The sequence below is a fragment of the Physeter macrocephalus genome, chromosome 9 (assembly GCF_002837175.3).
Source record: "Physeter macrocephalus isolate SW-GA chromosome 9, ASM283717v5, whole genome shotgun sequence".
NCBI lineage: Eukaryota > Metazoa > Chordata > Mammalia > Artiodactyla > Physeteridae > Physeter > Physeter macrocephalus.
In genome coordinates, this window is record NC_041222.1 from 8,866,020 (window position 1) to 8,892,792 (window position 26,773).

Consider the following 26,773-nt stretch of genomic DNA (forward strand, 5'->3'; position numbering starts at 1 on the left):
GGTAACCACTTTACCTCTCCCATTATGAATCGTGAAGGCTGTGGCCTGTGGCAGATCGTAAATCAGTCCTGGGAGTCTCGAGGACAAATCCCAGGACTTTTAATCTTTAGTATTAGACGTGTTGAAAGTGGTGACTATTTCATGAAGGGACTGCTGCATTTTAACACATCCCCTCCCACTTTGGTCGATTATTCTCATCCAAATCTCAAGGATCTCAGCTCTTTCCGTCCATTTTCCTTACCTCTGGCAACAATCGATCAGTCCATCAGGTTGCACGTACTTACAGCCCAGGCGTTCGGTGGAGGACGCTGGGATGTTATTGGAGAGGAGAATTATAGACAGCATTCCTGCCTGCAGGTAGCCCCCTCTTATATACCAGGTATCCAGAGAAGGGGAAAGGTAGATCTCTCTCTTTCTCTTCTCTTTCTCCTTTTAACAGTCTTATCTGAATATTGTGAATATTCTCTCTGACCCATTTTTTTCTCCATATTCTGTCTTACTACTCTTTTAGTTCAACCAACATTTATTAAGCCCAGGCTGTTTGCCAGATACTTGCTGATGCTGGACATACAAAGATTAAGCAGCGTTGGAATGCATAAAACAAATTAAAGTGTTGACACTCGGAATACTTTGTATAAGGTCAAATGTATAACATTTATAGTGAATCAGTGAAAACAATAAGGCTTTTCCATAAATACAAACACTTAGAAATCAGGAGTTGTGGGCAATAGTTGTAGAACCTGTGTTACCCTAGCGTCTTATTCACTGCTATGTTTTGTTTTGGTTGCACAAGGTTGAGAAAATCCTGATTCATAAGACCTGAAGTTGTAAAAAGCGTGAGCTTGTTAGCACCTAGCCTCACAGTCTCAGGGTCCTCTTCAGGGAAACAAAGAGGACAGGAGAATTTTTTTTTAAATGAGGTCTGTGTAAAATCTGTTTACCTAGCAACCAGACTTAAAGGGACAGTGCTCTTCAGTGTCCTCAATTCTAGCATGTACTATCTGAGTGTTTAGCCATCATTTTTTTATTATTAAAGAGATTTTAAAATAAAACTTTTTAAGGAACATGAAAATCTAAAAGGTGCAAAGTCCCTAAATCTCCCCCATTGAGCCAGACGTTTCCATGAAACATAATTTGAAAACGCTTGGGTCAAGCCAACCAGAATCACTGCAGGACTGAAGAATGGCAGGTTCATCTGGGTATGTGCGTGAGTGTGATGACCAGAAGATGAGGAAGATGGCAACGTGACAGCAATAGTCTGGAAATTGATCAAAGCCATAGATAGTTAATTATTCATTCAACTCACAGTGTGAACACCTACACTGTTCTATGCAGTGAGTTCAGCCAGGGCACTTCCTACCAATGTTTCCCAAAGTGTGTTCCACAGGACACGAATCCTATGATTTGTTTCACCAGCAAGGCTTCCAAGGTGAAATAAGTTTAGGGAAAACTGTATACGTTTTCACCCTCATGAAGAATCATACTCTACTGGCACTAAGGAATGGTACAGTATTTCACAAGCTTTTTTTTAATGGAATCTATTTTTGGTTTTTTAATGGAATCTATTTTTGGTAAAGCATCTGGGAACATTCTACAAATGCATCTTAGGAAAATCTAACAACTAATTGAATCAAAAAATATCCCCCAATCTTAAGGAGTGTACAGTGAAGCAAGACTAATAGTAGCAAGGAGGTAGGACCCTTCCAGAATTTTGAACACTGAAGATACACCAGGAAACAAGACATGTACCCCCAGAATGAGCTTGGCTAATGGGAAAATATTCTTAAGGCAGTGTGGGATGCTAGTGAGGATGTGTGCAACCAAGTGTAAGGCATGGCCAGAAAATAATGACACATGGATACATGGATGGATGGATGGATAGATGGAAGGGAAGGGCCAAGAGGGGAAATGAGGGGAGGAGAGAAGAGGAGAGTAAAACCATTAAGACAAACAAACAACAACAAAACAAAATAAAATCTGGAGATGGTAGATGAAAATAATTTTTCTAAAAGGGAAATCAGAGGTATTTGTGGAGGAGGTGGCATTTGTTTTGGGGCTTACAAATGAACATGAATAGTTCATTCAGGTGGAGAGAATTCAATTTCCTGATTACACTTGTCGTGCAAGTGTACTTTATCATAATTTAAATATTTGAAAATGGGACTTCCATGTGTAGCCACCAGGTCACTTTCTGTTTCCCTCATTAAGCCATGAGCTCCTTCAGCATCTGGGTTGTACCTTTGACCTCTGCATCCCCAGGGCTGAAAAGAGAGCCTGGCAGGGAGTGTGGTCAGGGCTTGCTGAGTGAATAAGTGAGTGAATGAACAAATGAATAAACTCTTTATTAACCACAGTGGCAGGTAGACCAGAACACCCTCTTTCCGTGACCTTTTCTACAACTAGCCACCTTGCTTTATTTTCGAAGAAAACAAGGAAACCAGAAAGAAGGGCAGGCAGTATTTCACAAGATCCTTTTCTCTTTTACAGGGGAGTGCAGCTGTCATGAAGGCTACACCCCTGACCCGGTTCACAGACACCTGTGTGTGCGCAATGACTGGGGACAGAGTGAAGGGTGAGTGGCCAAGGACATCAGGGCAGAGAGAGTGGAGGGCCCACCTTCCCTGTGGCATTACCAGACGCCCCAAACTGCTCCACAAAGAGGACTCTTCCTCTGCAACAGTTGTGTCCCTGCAAAGCCTGATGGAAAGTGAACCCTATTTCCCACTGAATCACATTTTAGTGTTACAGGTACATGATTGATGAATCTTCTAGAGAACAAAGGCTGAAGTTTAGCTCACCCTCCCAAACCATAGGTAATCAGAGACCACTCTCTTGAGTGGACTAATGAAGAAAAATTGGGTTTTTTATACATAATCTCCAAAATGGACAAAGTGTGGGCTTCCCTGGTGGCGCAGTGGTTGAGAGTCCGCCTGCCGATGCAGGGGACACGGATTCGTGCCCCGGTCCGGGAAGATCCCACGTGCCGCGGAGCGGCTGGGCCCGTGAGCCATGGCCGCTGAGCCTGCGCGTCCAGAGCCTGTGCTCTGCAACGGGAGAGGCCACAACGGTGAGAGGCCCGCGTACCACAAAAAAACAAAACAAAACAACAAAACAAAAACAAAATGGACAAAGTGGACTTTGAAGTGCTGAGTCCTTCGGTGAAATGGAGCCTTTTGTAATATAAGTAGTCTTACCCAATAATTACCTCTGCAAAATTTGATTGTTTGTAAAGCTACTCCAAGCATTGTCCACATATGTATCCCACCTGCTTCTGACTAATAGCATCTTCTATCCCTTTTTCTTTCCCTGTCTCTATTCTTCCCACAGACCCTGGCCTTACACGACACTCGAGAGGGGCTATGATCTGGTGACAGGGGAGCAAGCCCCTGAAAAGATTCTCAGGTGAGTTGACAGTCTGTTGGGGCATGACGCTGGGGTATGGAGAAGGGTCTGAGGGGAGGTGTAGTTACGCACCTCCTTAGTTTACCGAGCCTGTGCACTTCCGGGATGCAATGGCCCAGGTTGCTATGGGAATCTAATTCCCATTTGTCTGGTATAGACATAAACTGAGATACTTGAACTGGAGGAGACGTTACTGATTATCTAGTCCAGTGGTTTAAAAATATTCTATAGCCATAGAACCTCTTCCTGCCACTACCATGAAATCTTGTGTGAAACTTCAGTACCTAAGCTGGTGAAGACAAACCGCAAATTAAGTGACAGAACTGGGAATCAGATTTTGGTTGAAATTGATTCAGGGTCCGTGCTCTTAACCTTTGTGCAGAATGCCCTGCTGACTTAGCAGTCACTTATAGTCCTCCTGCTGGCTATCAGGACTGCTTGGGAAAGCAGAGCTGAAATAGTTCCTGTCCTCACAAAGCCCACTGGTAAATGGGCATCCGGATTTAAACTCAGGAAAATGAAACTAGCGATATAGAACAATGCATGGGCTAAATGATTAACGGAGTGAAGAAGTGACCATCCAAGTCTGGGCAAAGTTGGCCAACATTATGCCTTGGAGAATGCAGGGGACTCAGTTGGGTGGGGGAGTGAGAGAAGGTTCTAGAAGGGAAGGGTGGGGGGGGCCCCTTTTTTCTGTTTTATCTCTGCTTCCCAGGGAGTCCCCCAATGGAAACTCTTACATTGCAGGTCTACTTTCAGCTTGGGCCAAGGACTCTGGCTTCCTGTCAGCAAAAGCTTCGTGGTGCCCCCCGTGGAGCTGTCCATCAACCCCCTGGCCAGCTGCAAGACCGATGTGCTCGTCACAGAAGACCCTGCAGATGTCAGGTAGGGATGTCATCTCCAGCACCTGTACCACGGGCTTCTTAGAGCCCTGGAAGCCCCTCTGTTTCAGGATCTCAGGAACTCCTGTGGAAAAGTACTCTTCATGTTGTTGAAGTAGGCAGTTGCCTAGTCGATATATAAAACACTGTCCAATATGCCATGCTCCACACTCCTGAAAGTGACTTCCATGGTGGGCCTCAGTGCCTTTATATTTCAACATAATTACTTTCCTTTGGGGTTTATATAAAACATGAGAGAGGCAACCACATTCTCTGGCTCATCCTGGGATCTTTAATGATCTTCTCTTATAAAAGACGATTACTTAATAGTATATTGGAGAGTCATGAAGGTAAAAGATTGGAGAATGAGGTGCTTTCTCTCGTGACTCAGATACCGGGAACAGATTTTGGACTAATCCATAGGTCTGAAATGTCCAGGTCAAATGAATTTGTTTTTTACTCATGAAAGGATGGAGATTACATCTTTCCTTACACGTTTTACACCTTGTAGTTAACTTCCTTGTAGACTGACTCTACTGTGTTCTAATTAGTTGCTTACATATCATTCTGTCCTATTATGTGGCAAATCTCTCAAGGTCAAAGAAAATAACTTATTTAGCTTTTTAATCCCCGGTTCCCAATACATATCGGACAGCTGCTAAATGTTTATTGATTTAATTATACCAGTGGTCTTAGATCTGATCCTAGCACTATTCTGGAGCTTTCTAATGGAGGTTCTTTTTTTTCCCCCTCCCAATTTGATTAAGGGAAGAATTCTAGAATTTAAATGTTACATAAAATGGACTCTGATTTTACTTTTGGAACTGGCTTGTACACAGCTTATGAGCTCCTGAACTGGAACATGGAAACATGGCGCCCATACTTCCAGTGACTGTTATTCTACTGTCTAGCTGTCTTTGGGTCATTTTGAATTTAAGATGCTATCATATATCCATGACATCTTGATAGGAAGCTCCTAGAACCCACGTCTCTTGCTTTACAATTTATTTATTCTCACCTTCTCAACATTTCATGGAGGGATGAACACAGCGTGATTTTTTTATTGGTATTTCTCCAGAGGTAATTTTAAAAAGGATAGAAAATTAAAGGGATAGCGCTTAGAAAATGAAGTGGTAATTACTAAGAACTAAGATGGTTTCATGCACACACAAACTGATTCATGGCAAATTACCATTATTTCCATTTTTGATAGAATTGAGGTCAGTGAGACTTTAGTAAAGCATGTGCTAAGGTTTCTCTGCATTACATATTTTAAAGATGGAGAAAAGACCATCTGGTTGAAGGATTATTCTCAAAGAGACCCTACGACCGTGTCTCAAATCGACTGAAGAAAGGTCTCTACTAGCTTTCCTCAGAGTTCTGTACTGTTAACATTGAATGTGTGATTTCAGTGAAGCTATAAATGTCAGACTGGCTGATAGTAACACTCCCTCTGGAGTCAAATAGGTCTGGGTTACAGTCCCATCTCTACCATGGATGAACTATATGATTCTGGCCAAATGCAGCTTACTAACTTGCCATTTCTTTGCAAAATGAGGATAATAACAGTGCCTACCTCACAGAATATGATGATACTACTACTACTACTACTACTACTAATAATAATAATAATAATAACTCATCTCCATTGATCATTCCCAAACCCTTTACTAAAATTATCTCATTACATTCTTACATCAACCCCAAATGTGATGCTAATATTATTTTTATTTTACAAATTAAAAAAAAAATCCGAGGCATAAAGGTGATACCTTCACTAGTAAGTAGTGAAGCCAAGATTCACCCCATGATCTCTCCACCTCCTGAACCCATGTTCTTAACTATTTCATTGAAACACCTCCCAGGAATTGTTGTAATAATTAAATGTGTAAATGCTGGTACATAATATACTCCCAAAGGGAAAAGATTACCAATTTTAGATAAATCCAATTCCCACTACAATAGCGTTCAAGTAGAAACTGGTGATGGTGGGGAAGGCAGAGTCAGGAAGTTTGAGTACTATGTCATACTGCTGAGAATGACCATGGTCTGTAGGATAATTCAGTTGCCTTTTCTGTTCCAATCTGAATTATTACATTAAACAGCAAACCAGACATGAAAAAGAAGAGAATATCAACCTACAAGGGCTCTAAAACATCTTTGGAAATACTAAAACAAAATTGAGAAAAATATAGCCCTAGAATTTATTTCAGTGACAATATTGTTTGTAGTTGGAAGAAATACTGTAATAAATTGAAAGTGGTGAGACCTTTGAAGGGCATGATCCAGTAACAATTAGATGCTCTAAACTGCTAAAAAATGCTGTGCCTGGTTACATGGAGGGTGTGCCTTCACCGAGTCGGGACCAGAGCAGGGTTGCTCAGGATGGGAGAGGGGGTGATATTCTGCAATTATGGGTCTTCCTTCTCAACCCTTTGAAGAATACTTGAAATGTATTTCAAATATTTGAAGAATGTTGGTTTGATTAGGTCACTAAATTATTATCCTGCTTGGGGTGCCCACACATCTTTGTCTGTGCTCGGAGCAATTGCAGACAGCCTTTTAAGACTTACCTTCATCTTACCTCTCACATACCCATTGGTTTCCCTGTAAGGGTAGATAAAAGATTGCAATCATTGCCATTCAAAAGAATCTGTGCTATGTAGGTTGAGTTTTCCAAGCTGCACTAATAAACCTTGTTTGACATGACACCGCTCAGGCAAGCGTATCCTGAGCATTCAAAGAATTAATAAGTTTCAGTCAGATGCTATGTTAGAAATTAATAAATAATAGATCATAATTATAGATAGCCAACAATATGCCACAGAATCACAACTGAGAGATTAAAGGAAAAAGCAACGTCAGGAAGGAAGAGAGAAGCATTCCAGTAGGATTGGGAAGGAAAATGAAAAGGTGCTTTCCCGGTTGTTGTTTTTTTTTGGTTTTGTTTTTAAGTCTGTGACAGATTACTATGAAAGTATGGAATCTCACACTAGACGAGGCAGAGCAAGTTAGAGTCAAAAGTAAAGGCTCAACCCACCTGGGTGTCTAAATCCAAAACAATTGATGATAATAAATGTTGGTGAGAATCTGGAGCAACTGAACTACCATACCTTTATAGCAAGAACGTAAGTTAGTGTGACCACTGTGTAAATGTACTGGGCAGTATCTACTAAAGCTGAACACCTACATATCCTACAAATAGGATACCACAAATAATATGTTCAAGAATACTAATGGTGGTATTCGTTTGTACTGCCAAAAAGCTGGGGGAAAAAAACACAGATGCCCATCAATAACAAGATAGTAGATATAAATAAGTAGAGAAATAAAACGAAACAGCGGAATGTTATTAATGCTCAGTATTAATGAACACAACCACCAGACACGTCACCAATGGTGAATTTCACAAATATAAGATTGAATTATTGAAACCAGACACAAATGAATATGTATGTTTAAATAAAGATCAAAAACAGTAAAAACTAATCTGGGATGTTAGAAAAAAGAAGAGGGATTACCTTTGGGTGATGGAGGGGACAGTGATTCAGGGAAACATGCCAGCATGCTGGTAATATTTGATTTCTTGATCTGGGTGGTGGTTATATGGGTGTGTTCGTTCTGTAAAAAATTCATCAAGCTGTACAGATATGATTTGCACACTTTTCTCTATGCATGCCATATGTTGATTAAACATAAAGTTTATTAGGTAAGGGTGTTCATTTTTTTAAAAAAAATCGTAAGCTATAGAGCCCAACTGAACTGCGTCAGTTCAAATCCCAACTTCACCACTTGCTTCCTGCACGAGCTTTCTTGAAGCTCCGTTGGCCCTTGTGGATAACGTGGATAGAAGACTGACTATCTATGCCCTATAGGGAAGTGCTGAGAATTAAAAGATATAATACCTGTAAAGTACTGAGTTTGGCACATGGTGAAGTCTCTAGAAGCATCAGTTATGATGTTTGTTGTTATTTTTCTCTCTTTCTTTTGCTGAAAGGACACATCCAATCTATGACATACCTTAAAATCGATAGGGTCTTAGTACTGAGAGTTCTCATTAATCCCTTTGTCATGGGGTTTGAGGAAGACTTAAGTGAATATATAACATCTAGTACGGTGTGGTAGTTCTAGCGGCTTTATGCATATGGAAATATTTGCAGAATGAGTGAAGAGGCACATGTGCGGTACACATAGAGTTCCTTGGGGATAGAAAAGGAAGAACAAATTCCTGACCAAAGGAATTAGAAAAGTATTTGCAGGAGAGAGAACATTGGCAATTAACCTTGAATTGTGCATAGGATTTCTCTGTGCGGAATTTAAGGTGGGAGAGAAGGCTTTCAAGTATGAAGGGTTGAAGGGCCAAGGAAAAGAACTCTCCCCTGGACAGCTCCCATTCTTCGGCCCGTTCCAGCAGGAAGCTGCTGGAAATGAGATTTTTAGCATTCGAGACACTAATGATGTCAGCTACAAAGGTGGAGGAGCGAACTCTAGTTAAATTGCGTGCGGATTCCTTTCAGTTCTGAAAACCTTAGCTGGGCCCCTCCTGTGTGCCAGGCACTGTGCCAGGTACCATAAGAATACTGTGATGAATAAGACCCACGTTGGTTTTCAGGCATCTCATGGTGTAGCAAGGAGCATGGAACAAGAGACTGACTTGAGAGATGAAATAAAAGATGCTCATGGAGAGAGAACACGGCAAACAACACTTACTGCTACACACTGGGCCTTCTTCACAATTTCACCAAGAGCTGATTCTTCTTATAAGAGAGATGCAAGAATTGCTATTGTGGTTGGGATAATAATCATCTGCAAAGCCCAGCTTTTGGAGCCCCTGAGTGATTTTTCTGTGATCTCAAATCAATGAAAATGAAATGGTGAAACACCGTTAATTCCTACACAATGTTGAAAGAATAATGGGACATCGGGATACAAGCCAGCATCGCTCACTTGGTGACAATTTTCACACTGAATTAGTTCTGGATAGAATTAAGAAGAGTTCCTTGTTCTTTTGGCCTTTTGATTCCAAGCACTAAGAATTTATTGAACACCTACCATGTGCCGGGCTAGGTATCAGAGACAGAGAAACGTTCAGACAAAGATCTTGGGGCATTGAGACAAAATTGCAAACAAAACAGTGTTGCACTTTGTGACATTTGCAAAGGTTAGAGGAAAAGTTCAAGGCAGAGAAGGGACCCAAGGGAGGAAGGAGGTGGTTAAACTCACGTGGGAGGTAAAGGAAAGGCCTCCCAGAGGAGAGGACCTCTGAGCGATATTGCAGAGTATTAGCAGGAAGTCACTAGGTCACTGGTTCTCAAAGTGTGGTCCCTGGACCAGCAGCCTCAGCATCGCCGGGAAACTTGTTAGAAAGGCAGAGTCTCAGACTCCATCTCTGGTAGACTGACACTGACCCCCCAAGGGTATCAGTACAGTTTCCAGTCCCTAGAACCTGTAAATGTTACCTTATTTGGAAAAAGGGTCTTTGCAGATGGGATTAAGAACCTTAAAGTAGGTTGATTATCCTGGATTATCTGGATGGGCCCTAAATACCATTACAAGTGCCCTTATAAGAGAGAAGCAGAGAGAAATTGAACACACACAGAGGAGTCGGCTACGTGAAGAGGGAACTAGAGACTGGAGTGACACAACCGCAGCCAAGGAATGCCAGCAGCCACCCAAACCTGGAAAAGGCAAAAAGCAGATTCTCCCTCTTGAACCTCATGGGGGCGTGCAGCCTTGCCAACACCTTGATTTTGGCCTCACAATACTGATTTTGGACTTCTGGCGGTTTTAAGCCATCCCAGTTTGAGAGATGATTTACTCCAGCAGCTGCAGGAAACGCATACATCACCCAAGACCTGAATCAGATATTTTGGAGGTGGACCCTGTAATCTTGTTTAACGAGTAATCTGGTTTAACAAGTCCTCAGATTATTCTAATGCCCACTAACATATGCATACTAAAGCACTAGGCAGCAAAAGAAAGAAAGGCTCACCCGGCTGCCACAGAAAACAAAGGATGGAAGAAGGGCTTGCAAACTCCAGGGTGGCAAGGGCTTTGGGTCCAGCAGGATTTACATGCTCTACAGTGTTGTTGGGACTCAGTATTTCTGTCTCTCTTCATCCCTCATCTCTGTCTTCCTCTGGCTTAACGTGCTGTTCGGGCGCACTCTCACCAACAGCTCCAAGCTTACAGCCTCAGTGGGGCATTGCCAGAGTAAAGAGATATCCTGTCTCCCCGGGCTTTAAGCAAAAGTCCTGGCACTGAGTGACAGCAGTGAGAGCTCCTCCTTATGTGGCACTGTCCCAAGTGCTTTGCTGAAATGAACTCGTTTAATCTTTACCCATTATTAGCCTTATTACATGCATGAGGAGACTGAGGCACAGCGAGTTTTATAACTTGCCCGTGGTCACACAACCAGTAAGTGACAGAACCAGGATTTGAATCCTGAGACTGTCTCCTGACTCCATGCTCCTCATCTCTAAGCTATGATGCTTCTGTTTGGCCTATATGGGGACATTTGCCAATATCCCAAATCAATGCCTGAAATTAGCCAGACCTGGGTCACTGACCCACTCTCAAACCAGCAAGGATAGGGGGATCTTTACCATGTGGATTGAGATTGCAGGTAGGATAGGGGGAAAGCAGGGGGGGAATCAGGACAGGCAGCAAACGGGTGCTGAACAACAACAACCAAAGAAGGCAAAAGCCACGGATGTCCGCTGCATGGAGGAGGCATGGGATCTTGAAGTGGCGTGCCTGATGCGGGAGCTTCCAGGGTCCAGGTCACTGTGTCTTGTGGGTAGTGCCAAGGGGCACGTGGCAGAGAATACAGTGAGAAGAGGAGAGGAGACGGAACCTCATGCTGTTTTCTCCCTCTCCCCCTCTTTCCTCAGTTCTGGGCCACCAGGCCTAGAGACAGCAAAGCCTCTGAGGGCACTTGAGGAGAGTATATCCACCACTCCAGGGCCCCCAGCAGACGCTCCTGTGCAGATGCTACAGATATCAGAATCTGGCTTTTGCCCCGGCAGCACCCCAAGTCAGTTACAGTGTATTCTGGAAACATGGGCCATCCATCTTAAGGCGAAACCCTCAACAAAAGCACTCTAGGTGCTTCCCTGTGTGATGGACACTGTGTAGGCTCTGGAAATGTAAAGACCAGCAAGGGAAGAGGGTGTAGGAAAGCGAGCGTAGGCTTGTAAACCTACAGATACGGATACGCATCCTGGCACCACAGTTGCTCCCTGAACTCCTTGGGCCAAGTCAGTTTACCTCTTCCAACCTCCATTTCTGAACCTGGAAGATAGAGATTGTTGTGCTTCCTTCAGAGGGGTGTTGTTAGGATTACGCAATGTGGATAGAGTGACTAGTACAGCACCTTACACGTAACTGGCACCCTATCGTGGGAAGTTTTTGAAGTTTTAGTCGGCACTTGAGTACAAATAAGGAAATAACTGTATGATGCGGTTGGGTTAAGGTGATAAAAGATGTAGTCCAAGGCCCAGAAGTGGACACAGAAGGGATCCCCTGCATTCCTCTTGATCTCCTTAGGCATCAACAGCAGAAGTAAGGGAGGGTGAGAACAGCGGGCCATCAGGGTGTGTGGGGTAGGCAGGGGTGAGGCTCGGCCAAGGCAGGTGATGTGTTACACTGGGACACCTGGATGGGAAGGCCCAGGGCAGCAGAGCCTCCGGTGGGGGGAGTCCCATAAAGAAGGCCTTGTGTGATTTGATACTCAAGATGCGCCCTCCTGTTGGAGGTGAGTAAAACTCAAGACTTCTTGCCTTTGCCTTCCCTACAACCTTGACAGCTTTTGCAAATAAGTGACTGTGTGTGTGTGTGTGTGTGTGTGTGTGTGTGTGTGTGGTGTTTGCGTGGTAGGCAACCGAGAAGCATACTTCCCTTCCCAGGGAGGTGCTGAGACAGGGGTGGGCTTCTGCAGCCCTTATTAGACAGTTTCAGCCCCAAGAAGCTTCCCCCACTTTCCCCTGCTTCACCAATTACTCCCACAGACGTTCTTTTCCCAAAGCACAAGAGGACTTCAACAGGCAACCCGCTTACCTGCTTGAAACACAGAAGAAGGGAGATTTGGGCAAAGAGAATAGTGAAGGCTCTGGAGTCAAACTACCTGAGTTCAAATCCCATCTCCACCACTTACTAGCTGACCTTGGGCAAGGTATTTAAACTTTCTGAGCCTCAGTCTCCTGTCTGTAAATGGAGATGATAATTGCTATTGTATCTTCGGATGTTTTTGCAAATTGATGAGATAATACATTTAAACTCTTAGCCCCGTAGTCAGATATAATCGTGACTCACCTGTACTGACCCTTCACTTTGTATCGGGCCCTGTCTAAGCGCTTTACATACATTAGTTATGATTCCTCCCAATGACTCAACGATGGAGTTACTACTGTTTACAGAGGAGGAAACTGAGGCACAAGAAGTTTAAATCATTTGCCCGACATGTTCCAGGCAATGAGTGGCCAAATTAGGATTTGAATTCAACCCATTAGGTGTGAGCTCAGTAAATGCTGGCTACCGCTGATGCAAGGGGCTCTCTGTGAGATTAAGGGGTAGGCGCACTGGACTTTCTGTCTTCATCTTTGTTGACGATTCAGTCCATTGAGTGTGTGTGGAAGTCCATTCCGTGCTCGTGGAAGATTAAATGGGGGTCAGGGGAGACTTTGGGGGCAATAGGGCATCTGTCTGGCACTCACAGCTGGGCTCGTGGGATTTGGGCATTGGAATTTTCCCTGCACCACTGCACCCCTCCCTTCTTTTAGGAGAATGAAGCCCCTCCGAGAAGCATTAATATAAAGACCTCCACGCTCCCCGCCAAAAGGATCTGCTCTCTACTCACAACCCTTCGCAGGCTTGCTGCCTGTCATTCAGCCCGTGAGCCCAGCGACATACATATTTCCCCTCATTTTAGTTTCGTGATCTTAATAAAAGTGAAGTCTATTAGGATGAGTTTCTGCCCAGGCTCAGTAAATCTCTTCAAACACCGTTCAGCACCAGATTTCTGTTAGTCTTTGCCACCGGGGAGGCTGCGGCAGGCGCTGACTGTAGCAGAGGCCCACGGCACAGCCTTTGCTAAATGAAACTCAAATGGAGACTTTGGAATATAAATATTGAAGTGACCCAAGTTGGATAAAGGGGAACCAGTTAGCTAAGCTTCTCTCTTACATGCAGGAGATGCTAAATTATTAAAAGTTTAATAAATGTAAAAATAAATATTTGATGTTGAATTATGGAAGGCTTTGCAGATACAGTGAAACTGAGAAACGACTTGGTATATCTGCATTAGAAGTTAAACACTTTTCAAATGGGACTTCTGATGTTGAAATGGGACTGCAGATCTTTCAGTGAAAAAAGAGAGAGAGAAGGGAGAAAGACATATAAAAGTATGATTTTTTTGGCAAGTACACTGGGCTGAGAGTTGGGGTGTCTGAGTTTCAGTCCTGACTGCACACTGAAGACAGCAATAGAAGCAGCATTTTGGGCCTGCCTGACTGGGCAGAGGCTTTTATATAGCATCTCATATGTAATCTTTGCAGTCAACCTCCAAGGCCAAGGCTATTTTTATCCCCCCCCACCATTTCACAGATGAAGAAGCTGATGTTCTAAGACCCTAAATAGCACAGCTGATAAGAGGATGCCCACCAAAGAATGAATGCTTCTCTTCGTTGAGTGGCAGTTTGAAGAATCCTAGAGAAGGAATCTGTTGGCCTGGCATGAGTTAGGAGCTGACCTCTCAATTAGTCACCTGTGATTAGGGGACAGGATCTGGGTGTAGAGACACAGCCATAGAAGGAAGTGGGGGGACCATGAGCTGAACATCTACTCCAAACCATGTCTTCAAGATCCGCCCTGGGCTTCTGTGTATCCATCTGCCTGAGAGGTTGGACCAAATCAGAGATGGCAGATAGCAGACATCTCATGTGCCAGTGCAGATAAATGGGCAGGGGCTGCCTAGGATGTTAAGTTGGGAGGATTTCTGAGGCTACAGACTGACTCAGATGGGAAGATTTTTATGATCAACTCACGATGCCTGACTTCAATATGGGACGGGAGTGGTGACAGATGGGTCAGGTATTTGCCATCTCTGAACTGGGTGGTATTTAGAGGTCCTTCTGTTTTTGCATCTGATGACTTGATGATCATGTTCCTCTGTAAAGTGAGGAGAGATTTTCTGGTTGCTGAGATGCAGGAGAAACACAGCCATGTGGATGGAGATATTGAGGATGAATTAGAAATGGGGCTGTCTTACTCCATCTATCTGTTTCTATCCATCTGTCTGTTATCTCAGGAGGTATATTTGGATAATCTCATCTTGCTGCCAGTTAGTTTCCTGAAATAGATCTCTGGCTTGAGACAGAGTTGAGGCCTCCATCTAGGTGCTTCCTAGATACCGTCTGGCACTGTCACCGTCACTTGTAATGTATTAAAAACAGAACGCTCTAATTTCAGCTGTAAACAAACCACTCATAACATAGAGGCCTTGAACTGTATCTTAGAGTTTCAAAGGCAGGTGTAAACAATTAGAAACTCACAAACTGGATGTGACCTTCGGAGTCATTTTTTTCCTCCTCCCTGCCATCACTCGCATGGTTCTAAACTGCTACAGTCCACCTCTGCCTGTAGGTATATCCTAGTCTCTGGGTGTATGGTCACATTGCTTCCTTAGAAATCCCTGCTCTGGTCTCACCTAAGCAGGCCAGGCTTTAGATTCTGCAAGCGGCAACTCTGGGCAGTGATCATCAAGATAAGCTAAGTGGAGCAATCATTTTCCCTTCTAAGACCACTCATTGGGGGTAGGTAGGACCACCCGTTTCCTTTAGTGTATCTTACTCTGCCCGAAAAATACCAATCCCCTCTGTACCCAACACACACACACACACACACACACACACACACACACACACACACACACACACACGCACGCACCATGCAGTCTGGTCAGAAAGATGATTGGATATTTCAGTGAGTCATGAATTGATCTGGATATTAGGCTTAATTCCTTTTCTTCTCACCAACTAAGGAAACCAATATCAAAGAGCATCCCAACAGGAAGCAGACGGTATGCTCAAGTGGGAAAGGTTTCAAAGGGGGCTCTGCACAAAGTTGGGGGGAAGTCCTAGAAATGGGGTATTCAGTACACTGTGGGTGGTGTCAGTGGGTCCAGGTGAGGGTGAGGTTACCAGAACATGGAGAGGGAATTCCACGGAGACTCCTGCAGGAGCTGTGACGTTTGGTCAAGGGACAGAGACAGGAAAGAAGCCAGAGGAATAAATGTCCCAACCTTACTCACCCACCTCCTGCCAGACCATCTGCTGATGCCCCCCACTGGCTGACCCAAGGGAACCCAGGCAAGAGAGCCCATTGAGGTGGTCCATCAAAGTCAGCCTCCTGAGGCACAAAGCTGGGTACAGATGAGCCGAGGGTGGAGGGAGGAGGAGCAAATGGAAGAGATCCAGCAGAAACTCCAGGCCCTGCCATCTTACCTTCAAAATATCCCTCATATGTCCCGCCCCCACCCCGTCCATCTTCCCTGACACTCCCAGGCTCGGACCCTCCTAAAGAGTCCCCACTGCTTTCCGTTCTCTACCCCACGCCCCCATGCACGTGCCCAATCAAGCTCCTACACAGACCGGGCCATGCCTCTCTTCTGCTAGAACCATTCAGAGCCCCATCACCTGCCCCGCATAGCCTCAGGATCAAAATCCAGACCATTTCACCTGGTACACATGCCCTCCTAGCACTTCAGAATCTGGCCTTCATGCCCTCTGGGATCTCATTTCCCACCATGTCCTCATCTGCCATTTCTTCAAAATGCAAAATACACTTTAGTATCTCCTTGCCTTTGGCAGTGCTGTGCCTCTGCCTGAGTTGTCCTACTACTCACACAGTCCCCTATGTCCCTGGCAAACTACTCCTCGTCCACCACAGTCTTGCAGAAGTGTCACTTCCTCTGAGCAGCCTTTCCAGAACATTCCCTCCTTCCATCCACCAGAATCATAGCCTCCTCATTGCTATATTCATGCTGCTGGTATACCTCTTCCTTAATTACAGGACAGCACACTGCCCTTACATTATGGTTAATTGTAGAAGGGTATCCCCCCTCTGCCCTCAGCTGGTGATCTATGTCTTCCTGGAGGTTAAGAACTGAATCTTAAGCATCTCTGCATTCCTAATTCTAGACAAGTAAATGGCTCAGAGGAAGGATATGGAACATTTTGATGCCCCAATTTGATGTGGCTTTGTTGGCACAGTCATGAGGATATTTTGATATTACCAATAAATTGCTCAAAAAATATATTTATGCAGTCTCCGAGCATCACCCAGTCCCCTTACGTGGAAATATTCTTCGTGTCAAACAGCCTCATCAAAACTTCCTGCCTCACGGTGTTCATTGTATTGTATTATAAAAATCCGTATTGTCGCAGAGTGGTTCCAAATAACACCTGTACTTTGGGAAGAGTAAATGTAACAAAATAAAAAAGGAGTGTTCCCTAATTTGAAAGGTTTGAGAAATCCTATGATAAAGGAATTTGCTATGTTGATTTCCTTGGTGGAAGCTTTTCCAAGGACATTAATATATTAATGAATATCATGAATCTTTAGGAAGTGAAGTCTGCACATTACTGTTTCCCCAAAACTATTTTACTAGATGCAGGCTCAGGACCAACATTCCTTGACACCCCCTCCAAGTAATACCGTGTTAGCCCAGTGAGGCTCAGAGGCTACACACATGAAACGAAACATCAGAGAAGGGGGGATTTGGTTCACATTCTTTGGGAAGAGGGGGAAGCTGGCCTCTATCCTGTTGGCTTATCATTTAGTCCACCCGGCCGCTGAGCTCCACATTCTATCTCCCTGGCCCTGCAGAAGACACAGGGCCCTCATGAGGGGTGCAGCGTTGGGATAGGATGGGCATGCTTGGATACTCCAGAGAGGGAACAGATCCTGGCTGAGTAGAACTCAAAGATCACCTAGAACTGGCAGAGGAAGAAAAGAAAGTAGCAAAGAGAAAAAGTAGTGAGGGAGAGGAAGAACTTTGTGGCCGCCCAGCCTTTTGAAACTCTTAAGCCCAACCCAGCCTGGTTGGTAGCAGTACCTGCTCTAGTGCTCAAATCCCATTTCAGCCACACACTGTCTGGGGGAGGGTGAGCAAGTTACTAGACCTTCCTCTGCTTCCGCGTGCACATTTGCAAAAACAGGTAACTGTACCTTCCCTGTAGGGTTGCTGTTGAGAATCAAGTGAATTAATGCATGATGTGCTTGGAGCAAAAATAGTGGCAATTATTGTTGTTAGAATGTTACAGTTGTGTAGCCCAGACTTAATCCACAGTAGGAATTTCTTATTAGGCTCTTTTTAAACTCTTGCGTCTCAGAAGGGATTGTGATTCATGCCCTTTGTAAACTCCACTTTCCCTTCTTAGTGCTTTGCATTCAGTAAGTGCTCAGTAAGTGCATGAGGATTGTTGCTGGAATGTGGCTCACTAATGGTTCAAAAAGAAATAAAAGATGCATAGCAGCATTATTCAGAATAACTAAGATGTGGAAGCAACCCGAGTGTCCATGGGTTTTTATTTTACATTATTCACAATAAGAAAAGTGTGGTATATACAAACAGTGGACTATTATTCAGCCTCAAACAGGAAGGGGATTCTGACATGAATTATCCACCCAACCATCCATCCATCCATCCATCCATCCAACATGGATGAACCTTGAGGACATTACACTAAATAAAAGAAGCCAGTCACCAAAAGACAAATGCTGTATAATTCTACTTGTATGAGGCACTTAGTCAAAGATCATAGAGACAGAAAGTAGAATGATGGTTGCCAGGGGCTGGGGGGAGGAGAGATGGGGTGTTATTGTTTATTGGGTACAAAGTTTCAGTTTTGCAAGAGGAACGGTTCTGGAGAAGGGTGGTGGTGATGCTTGTACAACCACATGAATGTACTGACTGTCCCTGATCTGTACCCTTAAAAACGGTTAAGACAGTAAATTTTATGCTGTATATATTTTACCACAAAAAAGGGGGTGGAAAGTAAAGTGAAAAAAATAAGGAATAAGAAGTGGAAGGGAATGGTTTAGGGGGAAACATGAATGGCCGGCCTGGCCAGTCATCGCAAGCCATTCCAGACACCTCGAAGGCTATCTAGGTATAGAGCTCCTGGAACAGAGAGTATGGCTCTGTAGCGTCTCTCTCCCCACCCCCTCCCTTCTAGGGCACCTTCCAGCCCCGCCGCTGTCCTCCTGTGTACAACAGGAACGACTTAAGTGCACTGAAGAGCCCGACATGGATCTGGATTTGCACACAAGGTGCACAGGTGCTAGGGGATGGCTGAGTTAGCTGTGAGGGTGTCCATTCCAGCAGGGTGAACACAGCCTCTGGAAGGTACGACAGGAAATAGTCACGGAAGTCTAGGGTTCCACGTATCCCAGAGGAGCCTGGTCTTCGGGGAGAGAGTTTGGTTGCCCGGGAAAGCTGAGGTCCAAAGGAAAAGCCTCACTTCCCTCATCTGTAAAATGGGCTTCAAAAGGGATGGTTTTGCCCCCCAGGGGACGTTTGGCATTCTCTGCGAACATTTTTGGTGGCCACAGCTGGGAAGGTGCTCTAGGCATCTAGTGGGTAGAGGCCAGTGGTGTTGCTAAACATTCTACAATGCACAGAACAGCCCCGCTAATAAAGAATTATCCAACCCCAAATTTCAGTGGTGCCAAGCTTGAGAAGCCCTACCTTAGATGGTTATATTGGCCCCACTGAACATCTGAGAAAACTGAGGCGGAAGAGGTATGATTTCACATTCACATTCATTAATCACTTGCACTATACCCCAGCCCCTTCAAGAGACCCAGTTCTAAAGAGGCTGGTTTACAGTGCAAGCTCTTAAGCCAGAAACTGAAGCGTGAGGAGGAAAGGTGGTACGCGTAGACTTAGCCCGGGGAGACAGGAGGAAGATTTGGTCTCAGGAATAAGGCGGTGCCCTGGCTCCCGGAGTGAGCATCACGCTCAGGCTTTGGGCACCCTTCTCAGTAGGGTTCAGAGAGCTCTGCAGAGCCCAGGTGGGCCGCATAGGTTCAGCGGCCTGGCTATGGGGCCAGGAGGAGCATCGCAGGCAGGTCTGACAGCAACCCGCACCTCCAAAGTGAGCAGGAGACGCCCTGCCCTCCCTTGCTGTGACGGATTTTGCACATTAAAAAAAAGTTTACAATCCCAGGCAGGCAGGCATAAATCACAGCACTGCTGTGCACCAGCAGACATGACTTATGGTCCCATCACCATGGCAACGGGAGTGCAGCCGGCACACCCACAGAAGCACTGCTCCCTCCTGACAGGCCTGTGAGGGGCCCTGGTGGAGAAGCAAGCGTTCCGGAGAAAGGATGTTTTCTCCAGAACTCACTGCCCGTTTGTCTTCATTCTGGACTGGAGAGAGCCCCTCGCTCTTTCTCTCTCCTCATCCCCAGCCAACGGGTTGTCTTCCTCCCTCTCTTCTGCTTGGGAAGGGGTTCTCTTCTTTTCATCTGTTCTCCCAAAGGTTTGCAGGAAGGACTCCAATTAGAGCTTGCAAAGACCTGGATGGGTCTGCCTGGTGGTCCTCCCCGAGCTGTGAGTTAGGATGATAGCTTTCACCTGAGGGGCATAGGTCTGTGCCCACACCTTGAGGATATTTCCTCCATGACGTTGGCAAACCAGCCTCTTAGACTTTCTTCCTGCCTCCCAACCCCTGCCCTCTGCGTCACCCTGTGTGTGCAACTGGAGTGGATGCTTCGGGGTTGCAAACCTGATCTAGACCCCCTCCATTGCACCCCTTGCCTGTTGCCAGGACGGTGAAGACCAAACTTCTAACTGGGACACACAGCCCTTGGTGCTCTAGCCCTGCTTCTCTCTTACATCGCATCCCCACGCTCCCTGCTAGAGGCTCCAACCTTCTTGAGGGCTTTTTTGTTCCATGTGTAGTCTTGTTCCTCCTGCCCCTTCATCCGGCTGCCTTCCACTCAGCAAAAGGGATTAGCATATGCCATCTCTTCCAGGCAGCCATCTCAGATCCCACAAGCCCGGTGTAGAAGTCCATGCGTGTCCACAGTGTCTGACACTCACCCTCACACAGGGCTACTGTATTTGGTGATCCCACTCCACCATCCAGGTCACCATTTCCTCTCTCTAGACACTATCACCTCCTCACTGCACTTCCTGCCTTCACTCTGGACACCCTCCAGTCAATGCCGCACAGGGCAGGCAAAAGAATATTTTTTTTCCAACACAAAAACCCAGGTATGTCATTCCTCTCATGAAACCCATTGCATGGTCTCTCCTCGCTCTTATAAGAAGTTCAAACTCCTTGCGTGTCCCCTGCCTGCACCTCCAACCTTCTTCCTACCTTGCACTCTGTGCCCGGCCAGCTGGCCTTGGTTCAATTCTAGATATCTTCTATGCTTGTTTGTCCCCGGCCTTATTCTGAACGTAGAACATCTGCAACCCCATACGCACCAGTTTCCAATGAGTACAGCTATTCCTCTGCATCTTTTAGGCCTCAGTGTAAATATCTTCTCTTTCAGGAGACCAGCTCTTACTTCCTTATATTGGGTTAGGCTGAGCAGCTCTCAAACCTGGCTACATGCATCTAACCTGGTGAGCTTTTAAAATTCATGGATAGAACTAGTGGGTGAATTTTTGAAGAGGGATAGAATATTCACATCATCTCAGAGTATCTCTCCACAAGAACCTCCTGGTGTGATGCACCGAGAAGGCCATAATAGCATCACTTCTGGGGCACGCCTGCCAAAAACCCTTCACCCAGATCTAACCATGAAGAAACATGAGACACACCCAGATTGAGGGGCATTCTGTCAGATAACTGACCTGTATTTTTAAGAACATCAGGGCCACAAAAGACAAAGTCCAGTGAGGAGCTTTCTGTATTAAAAGAGCCCAAAGAGACTGTGGCAACAGGGTATAGCACATAAACTGAGATATTCTTTATTTTTTTCAGCTTCATTGAGGTATAACTGACAAATAAAATTTTTATTATATTTAAAGTGTACAATGTGATGATTTGCTATGCCTATACATTGTGAGAAGATTCCCACCAAGCTGGGCTTTTCTTTTTTTATAAAGAACATTCATAAGACTCTTGCAGGAATATGTTGATTAGATGATAGCACTATACTGATGTTAATCTCCTGATGTCAGTAATTGTATTAAAAATTTATAAAAGACAATATCTCTGTGTTTAGAAAAGGATCACTGAAGAATTTGAGGGTAAAGGGACATCACACCTTTAACTTATTATCAAACAGTTCAGAAAGAAGTGTATGTTTGTACACCATTTAAATACACACAGTTACACCGTGTGTGTGGTGTGTGTACAGACAGCGAGAAAGAATGAGGGAGAGGAGGGAGAAAACAGAAAAAAATTGGGGCATCTGAGTCCTCCAGCTTTGTTCTTCTTTTGTAAGATTGTTTTGACTTTTCTGAGTTCCTTATATTTCCATATGACTAGGATGAGCTTATCAATTTCTGCCAAAAATAATTCAACCGAGATTTTATGGACACTGCACTGAATCTATAGATCCGTTTGGGGAGAATTTCCATCTTAACAGCATGAAATATTTGAATCCATGAACATAGAATGTCCTTGCATTTATTTAGATCTGCTTTAATTTCTTTCAGCATTGTTTTAGTTTTCAGGGTGCAGGTCTTTCACTTCTTTCGTTACATTTATTTTATTCTTTCGGATGCTATGGAAAATGGAATCATTTTCTGAATTTCATTTTCAAATTGTTCGTTGCTAGTGTGTAGAAATACAATTTATTTTTGGACTCAGACCTTGTATTCTGAAGTCTTATTGAACTCATTTATTAGTTCTAATTGTGTGTGTGTGTGCGTTTGTGTGTGTGTGTGTGTGTGTGTGTGTGTCTGTATGTATGTATGTGTTCCTTAGGATTTTCTATATGCAAAATCATGTCATCTGCAAATAGAGATACTGTTATTTATTTTCTAATTTGGATGTCTTTTTTTGTCTTGCCTGATTTCTCTGGCTAGAACCTCCAGTAAAATGTTAAATACAAGTGGCAAGAGTTCATACATCTTACAACTGTTCTGTAAGTCTGGTATTATATTAACTTAAAAAGTAAAAAACAAAAAAAACAAAAAAAAAACAACTATAGTCCCTACCTTCAGGAATTCTTGTTGGCTTGGTCTGAGGTAACACTCAGGCAGTGGCATTTTTTTTTTTTTGACATCTTTATTGGAGTATAATTGCTTTACAGTGGTATGTTAGTTTCTGCTTTATAACAAAGTGAATCAGCTATACATATACATATATCACCATATCTCCTCCCTCTTGCGTCTCCCTCCCACCCTCCCTATCCCAGCCCTCTAGGTGGTCACAAAGCACCGAGCTGATCTCCCTGTGCTATGCGGCTGCTTCCCACTAGCTATCTATTTTACATTTGGTAGTGTATATATGTCCATGCCACTCTCTCACTTCATCTCAGCTTACCCTTCCACCTCCCTGTGTCCTCAAGTCCATTCTCTACGTCTGTGTCTTTATTCCTGTACTGCCTATAGGTTCTTCAGAACCTTTTTTTTTTCTTTTAGATTCCATTTATATGTGTTAGCATATGGTATTTGTTTTTCTCTTTCTGACTTACTTCACTCTGTATGACAGACTCTAGTTCCATCCACCTCACTGCAAATAACTCAATTTTGTTTCTTTTTATGTCTGAGTAATATTGCATTGTATATATGTGCCACATCTTTTTTCATCTGTCGATGGACACTTAGGTTGCTTCCATATTCTGGCTATTGTAAATAGAAATGCAAAGAACACTGGGGCACATGACTCTTTTTGAGTTATAATTTTCTCAGGGTACATGCCCAGTAGTGGGATTGCTGGGTCATATGGTAGTTCTATTTTTAGTTTTTTAAGGAACCTCCATACTGTTCTCCATAGTGGCTCTATCAATTTACATTCCCACCAACAGTGCAAGAGGGTTCCCTTTTCTCCACACCCTCTCCAGCATTGATTGACTGTAGATTTTTTGATGATGGCCATTCTGACTGGTGTGAGGTGATACCTCATTGTAGTTTTGATTTGCATTTCTCTAATGATTAATGATGTTGAGCATCCTTTCATGTGTTTGTTGGCAATCTGGACATCTTCTTTGGAGAAATGTCTATTTAGATCTTCTGCCCATTTCTGGATTGGGTTGTTTGATTTTTTGATATTGAGCTGCATGAGCTGCTTCTATATTTTGGAGATTAATCCTTTGTCAGTTGCTTTGTTTGCGGATATTTTCTACCATTCTGAGGGTTGTCTTTTCGTCTTGTTTATGGCTTCCTTTGCTGTGAAAAGGCTTTTAAGTTTCATTAGGACCCATGTGTTTATTTTTACTTTTTCCATTTCTCTAGGAGGTGGGTAAAAAGGATCTTGCTGTGATTTATGTCATAGAGGGTTCTGCCTATCATTTCCTCTAAGAGTTTTATAGTGTCTGGCCTTACATTTAGGTCATAAATCCATTTTCAGTTTATTTTTGTGTATGGTGTTAGGGAGTGTTCTAATTTTATTATTTTACACGTAGCTGTCCAGTTTTCCCAGCACCACTTATTGAAGAGGCTGTCTTTTCTCCATCTTATATTCTTGCCTCCTTTATCAAAAATAAGGTGACCATATGTGCGTGGGTTTATCTCTGGGCTTTCTATCCTGTTCCATTGATCTATATTTCTGTTTTTGGGCCAGTACCATACTGTATTGATTACTGTAGCTTTGTAGTATAGTTGGAAGTCCAGGAGCCTGATTCCTCCAGCTCTGTTTTCCTTTCTCAAGATTGTTTTGGCTATTTGGGGTCATTTATGTTTCCATACAAATTGTGAAATTTTTTGTTCTAGTTCTGTAAAAAATGCCATTGGTAGTTTGATAGGGATTGCATTGAATCTGTAGATTGCTTTGAGTAGTATAGTCATTTTCACAAAGTTGTTTCTTCCAATCCAAGAACATGGTATATCTCTCCATCTGCTTGTATCATCTGTAATTTCTTTCATCAGTGTCTTATAGTTTTCTGCATACAGGTCTTGTGTCTCCATAGGTAGGTTTTTTCCTAGGTATTTTATTCTTTTTGTTGCAATGGTAAATGGGAGTGTTTCCTTAATTTCTCTTTCAGATTTTTCATCATTAGTGTATAGGAATGCCAGAAATTTCTATGCATTAATTTTGTATCACTACATTACCAAATTCATTGATTGGCTCTAGTAGTTTTCTGGTAGCATCTTTAGGATTCTCTATGTATAGTATCATGTCATCTGCAAACAGTGACAGCTTTACTTCTTCCTTTTCAATTTGGATTCCTTTTATTTCTTTTTCTTCTCTGATTGCTGTTGCTAAAACTTCCAAAACTGTGTTGAATAATAATGGTGAGAGTGGGCAACCTTGTCTTGCTCGTGATCTTAGAGGAAATGGTTTCAGTTTTTCACCATTGACAACGATGTTGGTTGGGTTTGTTATATATGACCTTTATTATGTTGAGGTGAGTTCACTCTGTGCCTACTTTCTAGAGGGTTTTTATCATAAATGGGTGTTGAATTTTGTTCAAAGCTTTTTCTGCATCTATTGAGATTATCATATGGTTTTTATCCCTCAATTTGTTAATATGCTGTATCATATTGATTGATTTGTGTATATTGAAGAATCCCTGCATTCCTGGGTTAAACACCACTTGCTCATGGTGTATGATCCTTTTAATGTGCTGTTGGATTCTGCTTGCTAGTACTTTGTTGAGGATTATTGCATCTGTATTCATCAGTGATATTGGCCTGTAGTTTTCTTTCTTTGTGGCATCTTTGTCTGGTTTTGGTATCTTATCATAAATAGGTGTTGAATTTTTTCAAAAGCTTTCTCTGCATCTACTGAGATGATCATATGATTTTTCTCCTTCAATTAGTTAATATGGTGTATCACATTGTTTGATTTGCCTATATTGAAGAATTCTGCATTCCTGGGATAAACCCCACTTCATCATGGTGTATGATCCTTTTAATGTGCTGTTGGATTCTGTTTTCTAGTATTTTGTTGAGGATTTTTGCATCAATGTTCATCAGTGATATTGGTCTGTTATTTTCTTTCTTTGTGACATTTTTGTCTGGCTTTCATATCAGGGTGATGGTGGCCTCATAGAATGAGTTTGTGAGTGTTCCTCCCTCTGCTATATTTTGGAAGAGTTTGAGAAGGATAAGTGTTAGCTCTTCTCTAAATGTTTGATAGAATTCGTCTGTGAAGCCATCTGTTCCTGGGCTTTTGTTTCTTGGAAGGTTTTTAATCACAGTCTCAATTTCAGTGCTTCTGATTGGTTTGTTAATATTTTCTGTTTCTTACTGGTTCAGTCTCGGAAGGTTGTGCTTTTCTAAGAATTTTTCCGTTTCTTCATTGTAGTAATCTCTCATGATCCTTTGTGTTTCTGCAGTGTCAGTTGTTACTTCTCCTTCTTCATTCCTAATTCTATTGATATGAGTCTTCTCCCTTTTTTTCTTAATGATTCTGGCTCATGGTTCATCAATTTTGTTTATCTTCTCAAAGAACCAGGTTTTAGTTTTATTGATCATTGCTATTGTTTCCTTCATTTCTTTTTCATTTATTTCTGATCTGATCTTTATGATTTCTTCCGCTAACTTTGGGCTTTTTTTGTTCTTCTTTCTCTAATTGCTTTAGGTGTAAGGTTAGGTTATTTATTTGAGATGTCTTTTGTTTCTTAAGGTAGGATTGTATTGCTATAAACGTCCCTCTTAGAACTGCTTTTGCTGCATCCCATAGGTTTTGGGTCGTCATGTTTTCATTGTCACTTGTTTCTAGGTATTTTTTGAGTTCCTCTTTAATTTCTTCAGTGATCTCTTGGTTATTAGGTAGTGTATTGTTTAGCCTCCATGTGTTTGTATTTTTTACAGAGTTTTTCCTGTAATTGATATCTAGTCTCATAGTGTTGTGGTCGGAAAAGATACTTGATACAATTTCAATCATCTTAAATTTACCAAGGCTTGATTTGTGATCCAGGATGTGATCTATCCTGGACAGTGATCCATGAGCACTTGAGCAGGAAATGCATTCTGTTGTCTTGGGATGGAATGTCCTATAAATATCAATTAAGTCCATCTTGTTTAATGTATCCTTCAAAGCTTGTGTTTCCTTATTTAGTTTCATTTTGGATGATCTGTCCATTGGTGAAAGTGGGGTGTTAAAGTCCCCTCTATGATTGTGTTACTGTCTATTTCCCCTTTTATGGCTGTTAGCATTTGCCTTATGTATTGAGGTGCTCCTATGTTGGGTGCATAAATATTTACAATTGTTACATATTCTTCTTGGATTGATCCCTTGATCATTATTATGTAATGTCCTTCTTTTTCTCTTGTAACAGTCTTTATTTTAAAATATAGTTTGTCTGATATGAGAATTGCTACTCCAGCTTTCTTTCTTTTCTTTTCTTTTTTT

General features: G+C 43.0%; 1 protein-coding gene across 3 annotated transcripts in view; it reads left to right on the top strand.

Moving 5' to 3' along the window:
* Positions 1 to 26,773, top strand: part of ASTN2 (astrotactin 2) — a 961,664-nt gene that overhangs the window by 465,998 nt on the left and 468,893 nt on the right. For 2 of the 3 annotated variants that reach the window (XM_024126377.1, XM_024126378.1), the window contains 3 exons: positions 2,488 to 2,572; positions 3,328 to 3,402; positions 4,150 to 4,287. In XM_024126377.1, coding sequence (XP_023982145.1) covers positions 2,488 to 2,572; positions 3,328 to 3,402; positions 4,150 to 4,287 — 298 coding nt within the window. The remainder of the gene's footprint in view (positions 1 to 2,487; positions 2,573 to 3,327; positions 3,403 to 4,149; positions 4,288 to 26,773) is intronic. The other variant, XM_024126379.2, reaches the window with a different exon arrangement.